General features: G+C 45.0%; 1 protein-coding gene across 1 annotated transcript; it reads right to left on the bottom strand.

The window, feature by feature from the left end:
* LOC110429692 lies at positions 2,083-3,957 on the bottom strand (the record flags this gene model as incomplete). The annotated part of the gene is made up of 3 exons (XM_021446056.1): positions 3,555-3,957; positions 3,047-3,170; positions 2,083-2,908 (listed from the first exon to the last, which is right to left on the bottom strand). Coding segments are annotated over exons 1-3 (1,353 nt in total), but the record flags the coding sequence as incomplete, so codon positions are not given.

Here is a 14,251-nt window from a genome sequence, read left to right as displayed (position 1 = left end):
ATACCGAGTTACCCCTAATTCTACTGCCGGACACTTGTCCATTTTTTCTGCGAGGTTGTCGAGCACTTGCTCCTTTTTATTTCCTCGAAATATCTCTATTTTTGCATAGCCCATGTCTCTAATGCAATAATACTTCGGAAGAGTGAATCTTACTGAAATAGTGTCTTGATCTTGGGAGCATGATAAATCTCTCAACAAGGGTCTAACTCATTTTGAACAAACTCAATACAGAGCAGATAGCTTTTATAATCATATTTAATATTTCAGTTTTATCAGGCATATAAAACACTGAGGATGGTAGCTAGGAATTTGAATATTTTGAAATAAATTCTCCAAGCAACAATGATATCAAGAATAAGAAACTCATACTCTATCATCACATATTCCATAATGACTTAAGTAACACAGGGTTTTAAAATGATTTTATAATAATTGCAAGTTTTCAGGAAATATCACAGATTGAGATTAATCATGATTAGAAATATTTTAATCCTTTTATTTTATCATGTCAGAAACAGTAATCTGCATAATCCAAAATAGTTGTATGTGTAAAGTAAAGTGTGCAGAGTGTGTACCTGAATCGTGGAGTGGTGTAGTCGGAGTGTGTTTGGCATGTTGAGGGATCTCCCCCATACTTGTTTTCTGCTTTCTTGCACAAAAATAAAGTAGAGACACAAAACATAATAATAATAATAATAATAATAATAATAATAATAATAATAATAATAATAATAATAATAATAATAATAATACTCTTTATTGATCTTGAGGCATTTATTACAAAAGACTGATAGCAAACTGATAACAAACTGATAATAATAGCAAACTTAAACCGAATTTAAAGATAGATAACTAAGATGTATTGCCTCAAGGTCTAATCTAGATAACTTAGCGGCGCTCTAATTCCTTGATCTTCTTGTTGGCACTGGCAAGATCCTGCCTAAGGCCTAGTATAACGGTGTTGTGGTTAGAGAGCTGCCTAGTGAGGGAATTAATCGAGGACCGGAGATCTATAATAATTCTATCTAGCCTGCGAACTTCCTCATCAATATCCATTATAGTCTTGCGACGCTTGGGAGGTGTCTCAAAAGCATTGAGAGAGTGCTTCGGGGCTGCTTTTGGAGGGATGAAACGGACTTTAGCTGCTCTAATCCCTTCAAAGTAAGGTCTTTCCTCCTCTGTAGCGTACGCTGCTGATCTCGCCGCTCCGGTTGGTCTTGACTCCAACGTCCCTCTCATTGGGTCTAGGTGGAAGGACTCTGGTGCCGATTGGCACCTTGATAGTGGTCTTCGTCTTGGATGATGATCCTTTGAGGAGTAGGGGTTGTGGTGGTGCGGTGAGAACTGGTTGAGCATGGTAAGATTGGGCGGAGCTGCGTTGGCGTAATGGCATGGCTTCTAGCTGACGCTCTGTGTTGTCCGGGACGAGAGCACGGGCATCGGGGTCTTCTACTGGCTCCATGTTGAGGTTGAAGGGGATGACTTCCCAATCGTCGTGGTACTTGTCGGCCATTGGAGTAGCAAGGAACTAATAAAATTTTAATTGAAGAAGAGCTAATTAAGCTCTAATTGAAGGAGAGAAAGCTTGGTGGCTTGGTGTTTGAAAACTGAGGTCAGGGGTCTGTTTATATAGGAGTCAAAAGGATGCCTCTATGGGTTGTTCGGGTTACTCCCGTCGATGTGCGTGGGAAACTTTCCATCCGAGGGATTATTCGGATCACCCTAAGTGCATTTTCCATAACAGAGAAAGTCGGGACCGAGGGGGAACAGGGGCTGGTCGCCCGCCCACTTGACCTGGGCGCCCGCCCTCTCTCTGGCCCTTCTGTGGGCCCACTTCTCCGAGCACGTTTCTAGATGCGAAATTATTTAGAAAAATATATATATGCCCCAAAACCATCAGACCAAAAGTGTCGGGCTCTAATTCTCCATGGGAAGGTAAAAATGGACTACGTCTATTTCTTCAAATTCTTCATTGGGCTCTAAAAATAATTTAAGACGTTGACCATTTACCTTGAATAACGTACCTTCGCTATTTTGAAGTGTGATAGCTCCGTGGGATGATGAATTGATTACCTTGAATGGTCCTTCCCATTTGCTCCGGAGTTTTCCATGCCCGAAAAGCTTTACCCTGGAATTAAAAAGTAATACCTTATCTCCGGGTGTGAACTCCTTCTTCTTGATTCTCTTGTCATGCCACCTCTTGACTCTTTCTTTGTAGATCTTTGAATTGTGATATGCCTTCTCTCGCCATTCTTCCAATTCTGATAGTTGCATTCTTCTATAATCTCCAGCAACATCTAGGTCCATATTCCACCTCTTTATGGCCCAGTGTGCTTTGAATTCTAGTTCAACAGGTAGATGGCAAGTCTTCCGGTACACCAATTGGTATGGAGACATCCCAATTGGGGTCTTGTATACTGTCCGGTATGCCCAGAGTGCATCAGGTAACTTGTCTTTCCACGCCGTTCCCATTTCATTTACTGTCTTCTGAAGAATATTCTTGATTTGTTTGTTGGAAGTCTCTGCTTGGCCACTTGTCTGAGGATGATAGGGGGTAGCGACGTTGTGACGGATTCCATGTCTTGATAGGTATTGCTTGAAGCGTTTGTCGATGAAGTGTGCTCCTCCATCACTTATCACTACTCTGGGAACTCCAAATCTTGGAAATATAATTTCTTCAAACATCCTCTTTGAACTGACGTTGTCGGCAAGCTTGCAAGGTAATGCTTCTACCCACTTGGAGACATAGTCAACCGCCACCAAGATGTACTCGCACTTCTTTGATGGAGGAAATGGACCCATGTAGTCTATTCCCCAGACATCAAAGAGCTCAATCTGAAGGTTGTTGGTGAGTGACATTGCATCCCTTGTATTTATGTTTCCGTGTCTTTGACATGGCCCACATCTTCTGATATATTGCTTCGTGTCTTCATACATTGTAGGCCAATAGAATCCACACTGTCAGATCTTTGAATGTGTACGGAATGCTCCATAGTGACCTCCATATGGTGATGAATGACATCTATCGATGATCTTCCATCCTTACTCAGTGGTCACACATCTCCTGAGTAAGCCATCAGAGCATACTCGGAAGAGGTATGGCTCATCCCATATATGTGAACGACTTTCTTGAGTAAGCTTCTTCTTGTTTGCTCCTGGTGGTACATACCCTGAACCCATAAAATTAACAATATCTGCATACCAGGGGTCAGACCTGTTAATCCCGTAGAGCATGTCGTCCCGGAGTGAATCATTGATGGGGGTTTCCTGTGGACTCTTAAAATACATTCTAGACAAGTGATCAGCAACATAATTTTCTACTCCTTTTTTATCTTTTATTTCTAAGTCAAATTCTTGGAGTAATAAAATCCATCTAATCAGGCGAGGTTTAGCATCTTTTTTAGTGAGCAAATATTTTAATACAGCATGATCAGTGTAAACAATTATTTTAGCTCCAACTAAATAAGATCTAAATTTATCAATGGCAAAGACAACAGCCAGAAGCTCTTTTTCAGTGGTTGCATAATTAAGTTGAGCTCCTGTCAAAGTTTTACTGGCATAAGCAATTGCATGATGCTTCTTATCTTTAGTTTGTCCCAATACTGCCCCCACAGCATAATCACTAGCATCACACATAATTTCAAAAGGCAACGACCAATCAGGGGGTTGAATGATTGGTGCAGAGATGAGTGCTTTCTTTAATAAATTGAAAGATGTTAGACATGCATCATCAAATTCAAAAGGAGCATCCTTGGCTAGCAAAAGACTAAGTGGTCTAGCAATAAATGAAAAATCTTTTATGAATCTTCGATAAAAACCAGCATGGCCAAGAAAGCTTCGAATTCCTTTTATATTCACAGGTGGAGGTAGTTGTTCAATTACTTCAATTTTAGCTTTGTCTACCTCAATACCTCTTTCAGACACTAAGTGTCCTAGCACTATTCCTTCCCTAACCATAAAATGACATTTTTCCCAATTAAGGATTAAGTGCTTTTCTTCACATCTTTGCAAAACCTTGTCTAAGTTTTCAAGACAACTATCAAAAGTTTTTCCATAAACAGAGAAATCATCCATGAAAACTTCCATAATCTCTTCGATCATATCAGAAAATATAGACATCATGCATCTTTGAAAAGAAGCTGGTGCATTACATAACCCAAAAGACATTCTACGGTAAGCATAAGTTCCATAAGGGCATGTAAAAGTGGTTTTGCTTAGTTTTCTATAATCTATGCACATCCGCCATCTTGTGACGGTGCGCTGCGGAATTAGCTCGTTCTTTTCATTCATAATAACTGTCATGCCTCCCTTTTTAGGCACAACTTGTACTGGGCTTACCCACTCACTGTGCGGCACAGGATATATAATCCCTGCATGCAGCAACTTAATAACTTCCTTTTTAACTACCTCTCTCATAGTGTTGTTAAGTCTACGTTGGGGTTCTCGAGAGGGTGTAACAGAAGGATCTGTTGGAATATGATGGGTACAAATCATAGGACTGATTCCTGTAAGATCTTGAAGTGAGTAGCCGAATACTGAGTGATGCTTCTCAAGAATGGTCATTAATCGTAGAGTTTGATCCTGAGTGAGTTTATCGCTAATGATCACAGGGAACTCTGGATTATTGTTTAGGAAAGCATAGGTAAGACCGGGTGGTAAAGTCTTGAGCTCTATAGGAGGTCTAGGTGTTTCTGCGAACTCGTCTAAGGGTTCAGGCTCAGAAGGTTCGTCTTCTTCTTCTGTGAAGAAAGGAGTTTCGTCTTCTAAGTCTGGTTCATCTAAAAGCTCTAGAGATGCAGCCTTTACTTCCTCCATAGGATCAGGCAAAAGATATGACTCGGCCTTATTATTTAAGGAGTGTGAAATTATCATTGGGAATTGAAAAGTTTTTCCAAAAGAAATGTGTAGCTTTCCAGTATGACCTTCATAAAGGAGTCTTCTAAAAGGTTGTCCTATTAACAGGTCAAAGTCCCATGTATCAAAGATATAGAAGTTCAAATGAACCATGGAGCCTTCTACCGTAAGAGGTAGGACATTAATAATTCCAAGACTGGGGACTAATCGTCCCGAAGATTCCTTTATGACCTTTGTTGTGGGGGTTAAGATAAGATTTTTAAATAGTTTAAGTGCAAAGGATTCAGATATAATGTTGATCCCCACAACAGGATTATAGAGAGCATTAAATTGATCAGAATTATAAGCACAGCGTATAGTTATAGAGGGTGTGTCCAATCGGATCACATCAGAGGAAAGCTCTGATTCCTCCAACCATTCGCTACTCATTACTGAGATAAGCTCTCTCAGTTGATATTCACTTGGTAAATAAATGCTAAACTGGCCGTTTTGGGGTTTGTCAATAGAATGGTAGTTTGAAATATTTCCAAAATCGGCAAAAAGATCAGATTCTATATCCAGCATGAAGTCCGGTAGTGGAATTTCTTCCTCTCGTGGCTCAGAACTTGGGATAGCTGAAGTAGATGAAGAATTTGGCAGAGTGTCTACTTCGGCTTCGTAGGTTTCATCATGCAGGGTATTATCCATCTCAGCTTCTAGGATTCTATCTAGGATCACTCTAGCTTCATTAGCAGGGATGCGAAAGAAAGAACCTCTAGACATTGTGTGTAGCATTTGTTTGTGATTTTTCTGAAGACCTCGAAAAAAATGAAATAAAAGAACAGGGTCTTCAAGATTAAGGTTTGGACCAGATTCTAAAAGATCAGAAAAACGTTTCCAGGATTTTCCCAAAGTTTCATTATCTTTTTGTTTAAAAGATAGGACTTCGAGTCTAAGGTCGGCTATACGGTCAAGGGAATAGAAATCTAGACAAAAGTTGGCTCGTAAAACTCCCCATTCACCTTGTTGTTGACTTACCTTCTGACTGTACCATTGTCTAGCTTCTCCCCTTAAAGAAAAAGGAAAAAGCTTCCAACGTAAAGTCTTATCAGAAATGCCTTCAATGCGAAGACAATCACATGTTTGCTCAAAATCTCTAATATGAAGGTAAGGGTTTTCGTCTTCCTTTCCCGAAAAAGATAGGTTTTGAATCATGGCAATCAACCTAGAACTTAACTTATACTGGGATGTTTGGATAGGCTGTGATGATTCCCATGGTAAAAGGTCAGTTGCTAAAGGGATTGCAGACTCATGGATCGATTTAGAATTTTGGTTTTCCATAAGGTAAGAATAAAGAAAAATAAATAAAGAATATAAAAGATAAGAAAAGATAAAAGTATAGATACAAGCTAATAGCAAGACACAGGTTATCTCAGCAAACCGTCTTTCTCCCCGGCAACGGCGCTAGAAATGCTTGTTGATATTTGGGAACGCAATAAGGAATTGATCCGCAAGCGCACGGATATCGGTGAGCACTTCACCCGGAAAATTATCCAGAGTATCGTATTTATTTTTTTACCACTAGGAGAAAGAGTGCATCTGACTAACCGGTCTATCACTACTAACCTTTAGGCACAAAGAATGTCTTTCGATGTGAGTGATAAATAGAGAAGACTGCAACCGTAGTCTCCTTCTAACCTTGGTAAGGATGATCTACTGTTCTAATGGGGAGGCTAACGGAATCTAGACAACACAAAGGATGTTCGACCCGCACCTATAAACCCTATCCTTCCTGCTAACGAGATGTGATCTACAAAGGTAGCTCGAAAATGTCACGTTCCTCACTACTACCACGGTCCAGCTAGTCAGGGAATATCTATGAGTACCCCAGCCTAAACACCACGTTTATGCCAGCAATGATTACTCTAAACTCTACGCGAAGAGATTAAAGTAAACTCATAAACCATAAGAACAATAAAACAAGAACTTACTAGAATTTAGAAGTCGAATTACTGAAGAATCCTAGGAGCAAGCTTCGGGTTAGGAGAACTTGATCCCGCAGGTACAAGCTTGGAGTAGACACCGACAGGCCGGGCTTCCTCCACTCTACACCTCCACTCTATCGCTCTCAATCTAGTAGAAACTAGAAGATCTATTTCTACCTTACATTGATTGCTAAGCCTAAAAAGAAATATTAATTAGAGAAGAGGTTTTCCTTCGAGGGCACCCCTCAGTCTCTATGATAATTTCTTCATGTCTTCTCCAGGGGCCAGGGGGCCTCGCTTATATAGTCCTCCCCTTCTATGCGTTTTTGGGTCGATAGCCGAGGTGGTACTATGTTTTTCTTGATCCAATAGGTCGGTGGAATATCCCGAGCGAAGGAGTCTTGATTTGGCTCCAGCAGGGGGGCGGGCGCCCAGGCTACCAGGGCGGGCGCCCTGGGCCTGGCCCAGTTTGGCCTCCGCTTTGGTCTCGTGGCTTCTGGAGTCTTCTAGATGATGTAAAATTGCGCGGTGCGTTGATATCTCTATGTAATCCCGACATGTGGGCCTTTCTTCCTTATTTCCTGATAACCCCCTGCAGAAATAGATAAACAACAAAACTCGTGGAATTCTGTCAGATAAAACCCTAATTCTAGGTGATGGTTGCATATTGGTCCTTTCTCTTGTTTATTTGATAATTAAAATTGATACTTAAGAACCGTCAACAGTTGCTACTTCCCCGTCGATGTTGAAGCATTCCCTCGTAGGGTCGTAGCTGTCGGATTCAGAGTCGGGATCCGGTTCAGCAGCGTAGAAGCACCCGCACCCCTCCTCCGCCTGCTGCTGCCTGAGCGAGGTGATTATGTATCGCCCGGGTCCTAGGCGTCGGAGGCTTCGTACCCGAGAAAAATCCAGCAGTTCAGCTGCTTGCTGGGCTTGCTGCTGTGCCCCGACGCCACACGGGAGGACCAGTGGTCGCTCCACGTACGTCTAGGCGTCCGAGCATATTGCCCTCGCGAGTGACGTCGTGGCATTGTCCAGACCGAATGGGTGAGCCGTCGAGGGCGAGAGCGCGTGAGGTACGCTATCATCCAATGTCGTCGTGTGGCTGTCTTGACGCCGGGCCGTCGTACCCGTGGCCTCAGCGCACGGGGCTGTCGGCTCCTGCGCCACTGCTCGCCTTGCACGAGTCGATGACCGTGAAGCGGCAGAGGGGCGGTGGCGATGCTGCCCATGCCTCTTCTTGGGCGGGGAGGCATGGTGGCGAGGCCATCTCGGAGCCTTTGATCGTGTGGGCATGACACGAACCCCTCCTGGTCCTTTGATTGAGAGCAGGATCATGTCGTAGCCGAAACCGGTGGACATGAATTCGAGGCTCCCAAACCAAATCACCGTGGGGCATGGGATCGGCGAGACGAGAGTGGCCATCTGGAAGGAGATGGGAAGTCGGTGGAAAACACGCAGGACCCCTACCTGGCGCGCCAAATGTCGGTGTTTTGACCCTGGGGGTGACACCAACGAGTGAATTTGTGTACGTGTTCCCTTTCCTAGATGGTGATGCAAGAATGACACAGAGATTTATCCTGGTTAGAGAAGGCCCTACGTCCAGCGGTGGAGGAGATCTTCTATTATCTTGCACCTAAGTGCTTGTACAGGGGCGAATACAGGCCGATGTTGCTGAGGGTTCTAAGTCCTAGCCGATGGCGGTGTATGAATTGTTTTCTACTTATCGTCTACCTTGTGTATCTTTTCCTTAGTGTCCCCTTTTATAGTTCCAAGGGGAGACCTAGGTTACAATGCGTAGCCAATAGAATAAGGTTCGATAGGGGCGTGGCGCGCTGACCTACTCGAGGCCTCCGTACCGGCGTGGCCTCGAGCCGTCTGGTTACTGGGAGTACTTTGGTGATGATTGCACGTACATTTGAGTTTGGCTCCTGTACTTTGTCTTGGATTGGCTTAGGCGCGAACGTGCCTGTACGTCATAGCAGTGGTCACATCCAGAGTGGTTGAAGCGCTGACTTACATCGCCTGTCTCTTCTCTGGGAAGGAACGTGTTCACTCGAGGGTCGGGCACCGTGAACGGCTTCATTGAGCTATGCGTTGACTCTGGGTGCCTCGAGGGACGCCGCGACGTGACATCTCGACTGCCATACTGTGTCGGGCAGTACTTTTGTTTGTTTTTGGGGGATAAAGCTGTGAAAAGTGGGGATTGGACAGATGCCTGTTCCCTATCACGTTTCCCGTGACTGTCGGGTTAGGTGAGAGCATGGAAGGCGCATTAAATGCCCTGGCTCCCGTACCCGCGATAGGCGGCGGACATCGCCTTTACGCTCGAGGCCTGTCAATTCGCCCGAGCCACTTCCGTATTCGACGGTCGTTGTTTAATCGAGCCTCTGTGGATTCGCACAACCTTATTTCCGTGTTCGAGGCTATGGTCGACATCGAGCTTTGGCAACTGCGTGTGTGAGCGGGAGCATCGAGTTAGAGCCTCAACTTACATGTGGGTCCTTTCGTTACGAGCGTCGGTTGGGGTACCCCTTACTGACACCCTCGACAACGATAGTGAGGCACATTAGTGCCATTCATGAGATGAATGTGGCACTTAGACAGGAGCTGCGTGTTTCACAGCAGCCAAGGAAGCGCCTCTAGCAGCAGGTGGATGAGCTACGTGGTCAGCTTGGGCAGCCACCCATCTACAAGAAGAAGCCCCGCAAGTTCATTTTGCAGGATAGAGCTCCCTAGATGTCCCAGTACTTTCTAGTTAAACGTTAGAACGAGTGGTTTGGTTATGTGTGACCTGTGAACTTTCAGTGTGTTGCTGCTTGTGATGATAAACATTTGTGATTTGGAGTTTCTGTTTGATTGTGGGAACATGTGGGCCTGTCCGCATGTTTCTAAAGTTTAATACTAGTAGTAAATGTTGATTAATGTGAGGTTGGGTTACCTTATCATTGTCTCAGTCATGCTGATTCTGGAGCAGTCTATGATGCTTATTCTGTATCTCATAACTGGTCCAGTCAAAAATTACGAAATTTTTATGATGAAAACTAGACTGACGTATCTTTCATCTCCAACTGGAATGACCTCATTATCTCTTTGGATCTGTGAGATATGTCCGTTTCAATCTGCTGTATCTGCGCAGACTGAGAACCAGAGCAGAACCTGATTAACTACAGTTTTGATTATGCTACTTTTGGAATCAGTAAATGAGGCCTGAATACAATTTGTAGAGAATTTCTTAACCTATCCAACGATGTATACCATGTTCCTATTGGATCTCTAGAGTCTGAGATAAGCACGAATTACTGACCTGCTGAGTTTGAAACTGGTCCAGAAAACTGCTAGTCTTATTTTTTTATTCATTATGAGCGATGAATAATTATTTTGGAAGATCACTAAAATCCGTGAATCTTTGTTGGAAGCAGATGGACGCCGAAGGAGCAGGCGCTGGACGTGGACGTTGCCGTGGTCGCGGTCGTGGCCGTGGACGTGGTGCACCTGAGAATCCACCACCACCACCTCCTCTCTCTCCCTGTATATTCGGAATGGAAAACCACGCGCCGTAGCCTCCTCTTGAAGTGCACCGGTGAGCTCCTCGCCGCGGCAATGGCGGCGCCGCCGCCATCCCTTTCCCCTTCGGCGGCCGGCCCTCTCTTCTCCCCTTCTTTTTCCCCCGATCTAATCCTGGTCGTCCATCGCGAGATCAACGGCCCTGGATGCACCGTACTCCTTCGGGGGCAACTTTGCTTAAAGAACCCTTCACGGATTTCCAAATTCGGCCGCAGTCCGTAGCGTACTTCTCAGATTACGCTTTGCCGCGTTGAACACGTATTTCCCGTCGGTTAGGTCAAAATACGCTTTCAGAAATTTACAGATTCGCCACTGAGTTTGTTTTGGCCATAAAATGTTCGTTTTAGCTCCGATTTGACCCGTTCAAATTGCGTTAGGTTCATAATTAAATTCTCTACATGTTAGTACCACTGTTACTACAGTTTTCAACTTTTTATTTTTAGGTTTAGGTTTAATTAATTAAATGGCTATAGGAAATCGCCGTAAATTCGTAACTTGATCGTTTAAGTTCCGATTTTCGTGATCTTCGTATCTATGTGATCGTAGCGAAACGTAAGTTCTGTTTTAAAACATTTTATCTTGTTTTGATCTGTTGGTGTACTGTTCTAATTAAAGGATTGTTTGCTTGTATGTTTGAACCTGGATGCGTGTTGTTGTGTGGTGCCGATTGAGCGCAGACGGTGACGTGACCGTGGGCGATCCGTTTTACTCCGAGGAGCCGTAGGATCAGCAGCAGATTCCCTTCACCGAAGGCAAGTATAACATGGGTTTCCCTTGAACACCTACTCACTTAAATAATTACGCATCTACATGTGTCTAATTTTGATAACCCTGAGGACATCCTAGCTACCTGACTCTATGTTTATGACACCTATGGGTAGATTGCATATGGGTAGCTTTGCTAGTGCTCTAATTAATTGAGACTTCACTGTCCTTCTGACTTTATTAAATATGATGAGAAATGATGGGAAAACGGCTATGCAATTGACTTCGGTCAGGTTGACCTAGACCCTCCATAAGGACTTCTCTGTAAGCGACTATCCGAGACATACAGTGCAACCGTGATGGTTATATGGCTCTAAATTTAGCTCAGTAGTAGGATCTCATCTAGCTGGTTAGAGGTTACCCGAAAGGGCGCAAGAGGGGCTTGCCACTTTGGGTATAGAACTGCTTCTGTTCCTATGTGTATAGCCGTGATGGAAATGTGCCATAGGAAAGGGGGGTCCTCTATATCTGCCTGTCGAGGGAATCTCGCGGCCCTAACTGGTTAGACGAGGCCTATGGAAGGCTTCATAGTGTTCCCTGCCCGCTCACCTTGGCAGTGTTAGTGGGTCTTGCAAACCCCGGGCATATGGGTAACACGACTTATAGGAAAAGTGCACACCTCTGTGCAGAGTTTGATCAAACTGGTATACTAGCCGTGCTCTCGGACTTGAGCGACCTTGGACCCTTATGGAATAGTTGGGTGTGGATGGTTATGGGGGATGACTTATGAAAGTATGACGCATTGATCGTGATGATTAATGTGGTTTAACCGTGATGGTGATGGTGTTAACCATGAAGGTTAACGGTGTTATTATCATGTACTCATGTGGGCTAATCGGGAGCTTAAGCATAATTTATAATTTAATAGGATTAAAACATTGACCAATTAAAATGCTAACTGCAGTAGCCAGTGTCTGACCTATTTGAGCCGCATAAAATCCTATGTTATGCTTGCAGAGTACGAGATGTACTCACGCTTGTTTCTATATTCTTTTTGGACAAAAATCTCGGATGGGTAACAGATGACAGCGTCTATGAGGAATTCCCAGAGGACTTCTAGGTTCACAATCCCCAGTCGGTCGTCCCTGTGTTGGAGATATCAAGTTATAGTTAGATATGAGTTTTATTTCCTCTCGATGCCAGACTTTGATGTTCGTGGTTGTAATAATCGTTATGTAAGACTCTTGTGATAATACTTGTGTAATTTGTTGACATGTGTGTGCGACTATTCCTAGGGCGCACATGAGGTTTATTGTACTCAAATTTATTCTTAAATTTGGGTGTGACAAATTGGTATCAAAGCAAGGCTGACTGTAGAACGCAAACCTAGGTAGAAACGGTCGATTTTAGGTTTTCTTTTGCTTTATTTATTTCACTGCTTACTACACCTTCTTGTTATTTTATTAAAATTTTATATTCTTATCCATTGTTCTATTTATGTAAACATATTTATTCTAACTCTTAAAATAAAATTTATAGATGCCTCGTTGCAGCGCAGCTGTGTACCGTGCCCTCTTCACCGTCGCATGTGCCCCGCCAGTTGCACCTGCACCTATACCAGCACCTGTGCCTGAGCCTGAGGTTGTCGCCTCTGCTGGCGGTGAGGAGGAGTGTAACACTCCTAGTGTTAGCTTGCATGTTAACCATGAGCATTGCATCAACATAAGCATCATCATGCTCATTCATAAGTGTCGGTGTTTTTCCCCCGGGGGGTCACACCAACGAGTAAATTTGTATGCGTGCTCCCTTTTCCGGATGGTGATGTAAGAAGACACAGAGATTTATCCTGGTTTGGGCAAGAGAAGGCCCTACGTCCAGCGGGGGGAGAGAGTTTGTATTATCTTGCACCTAAGTGCTTGTACAGGGGCGAATACAAGCGTGGTAAGAAGTGTGGAGCTTTACTACGTATGAGCGTGGTCTTGTGTTGTGATGTCCCCTCCTTCTATTTCTGAGTCTCTCCTTTTATAGCTCCAAGGAGAGACACAGGGTACATGCGTAGATGTTAGAGTTGGGATCGATAGCCGCATGGAGCGCTGACCTACTCGAGGCTTCCGTACGGCATGGCCTCGAGCCGTCCCATCTTGATAGCCCGGTGATGATTACGCGTGCTCCTGCGTTCTGCCCTGCCAGCCGCCTTGTGCTGGTTCTGAGGTCGCATGCTTGTACGGTATGGTGGCGGATCCGGCGGGGTAGCTGTGGTGTTGTCAGTCGACGCCCAACTTGTCCCTGGGAAGGGACCCTGTTCGGTCGAGGGTCGGACGCCGCGTAATATGCTGATATCTGGAGCGCTGACCTTGGGTGTCTCGAGGGGGTCCCGATTAGACGTTCCATCCTTGTTTCCTGCGTCCTGACACGCCCTGGGTCGTTCGGTGGGAAGGCTGCAAAAAGAACGATGGGACAGAAGCTTGTTCCCTATCACGCCTTCCGTGACCCGTGTGTCAGGTGCATTTAATGCTCCGGCCCGCGTGCGCGCGTCAGGCGGCGGACAGTGTCCTTGCGCCCGACGCCTCTCGGTTCGCTCGAGCTCGCTTCCGTTTTCGACGGCAGTCGTCGCTCGAGCCCTGACCGATTCGCTCGACGCTATTTCCGTCTTCGAGGCTGCGACCGTCGATGGCGGCGCATACGTAAGATTAGAGCGTCGAATTGAGGGTCTCGACCTTCGTACGGGTAATCTCATAATGCGCATCGCTGAGGGTACCCCTTACCGATACCCTCGACAGTAGCCCCCGAGCCCTCGGAGGAGTTTTTGACTCCTTCGAGGGTTATGTTGTCTAATTCGCAGAAACGCTTTCGACACCAGTGGTGGAAGATTCTGATTGGCTCGTTTTTGCCGGGGGGTTTCGACGTACTCTCGATAGAGCGAGCGTCTTCCATCCCAAATTGAGTTCCTAGCGGGTAGTCCAAGTGAGAACCTGTGCCCCTTTCGAGGGGGTCAGCTGTAGCCCTGAGGCGTCCTCATAAAGCAGGGTCGACATGGTCGGGGATACCAGTCTCATTCGATAGAGACCGGCGGCTCGATGCCTCCCGTCGGGGGGATTCCTCTCGACTGTCTCGACCCTACCTTGAACATCGCCAGCGAGTCCTCGAGGCGGGCCTCGATC

This window comes from Sorghum bicolor, chromosome 8, assembly GCF_000003195.3.
Source record: "Sorghum bicolor cultivar BTx623 chromosome 8, Sorghum_bicolor_NCBIv3, whole genome shotgun sequence".
Classification (NCBI taxonomy): domain Eukaryota; kingdom Viridiplantae; phylum Streptophyta; class Magnoliopsida; order Poales; family Poaceae; genus Sorghum; species Sorghum bicolor.
This window is presented reverse-complemented; position numbering and strand designations above follow the sequence as displayed.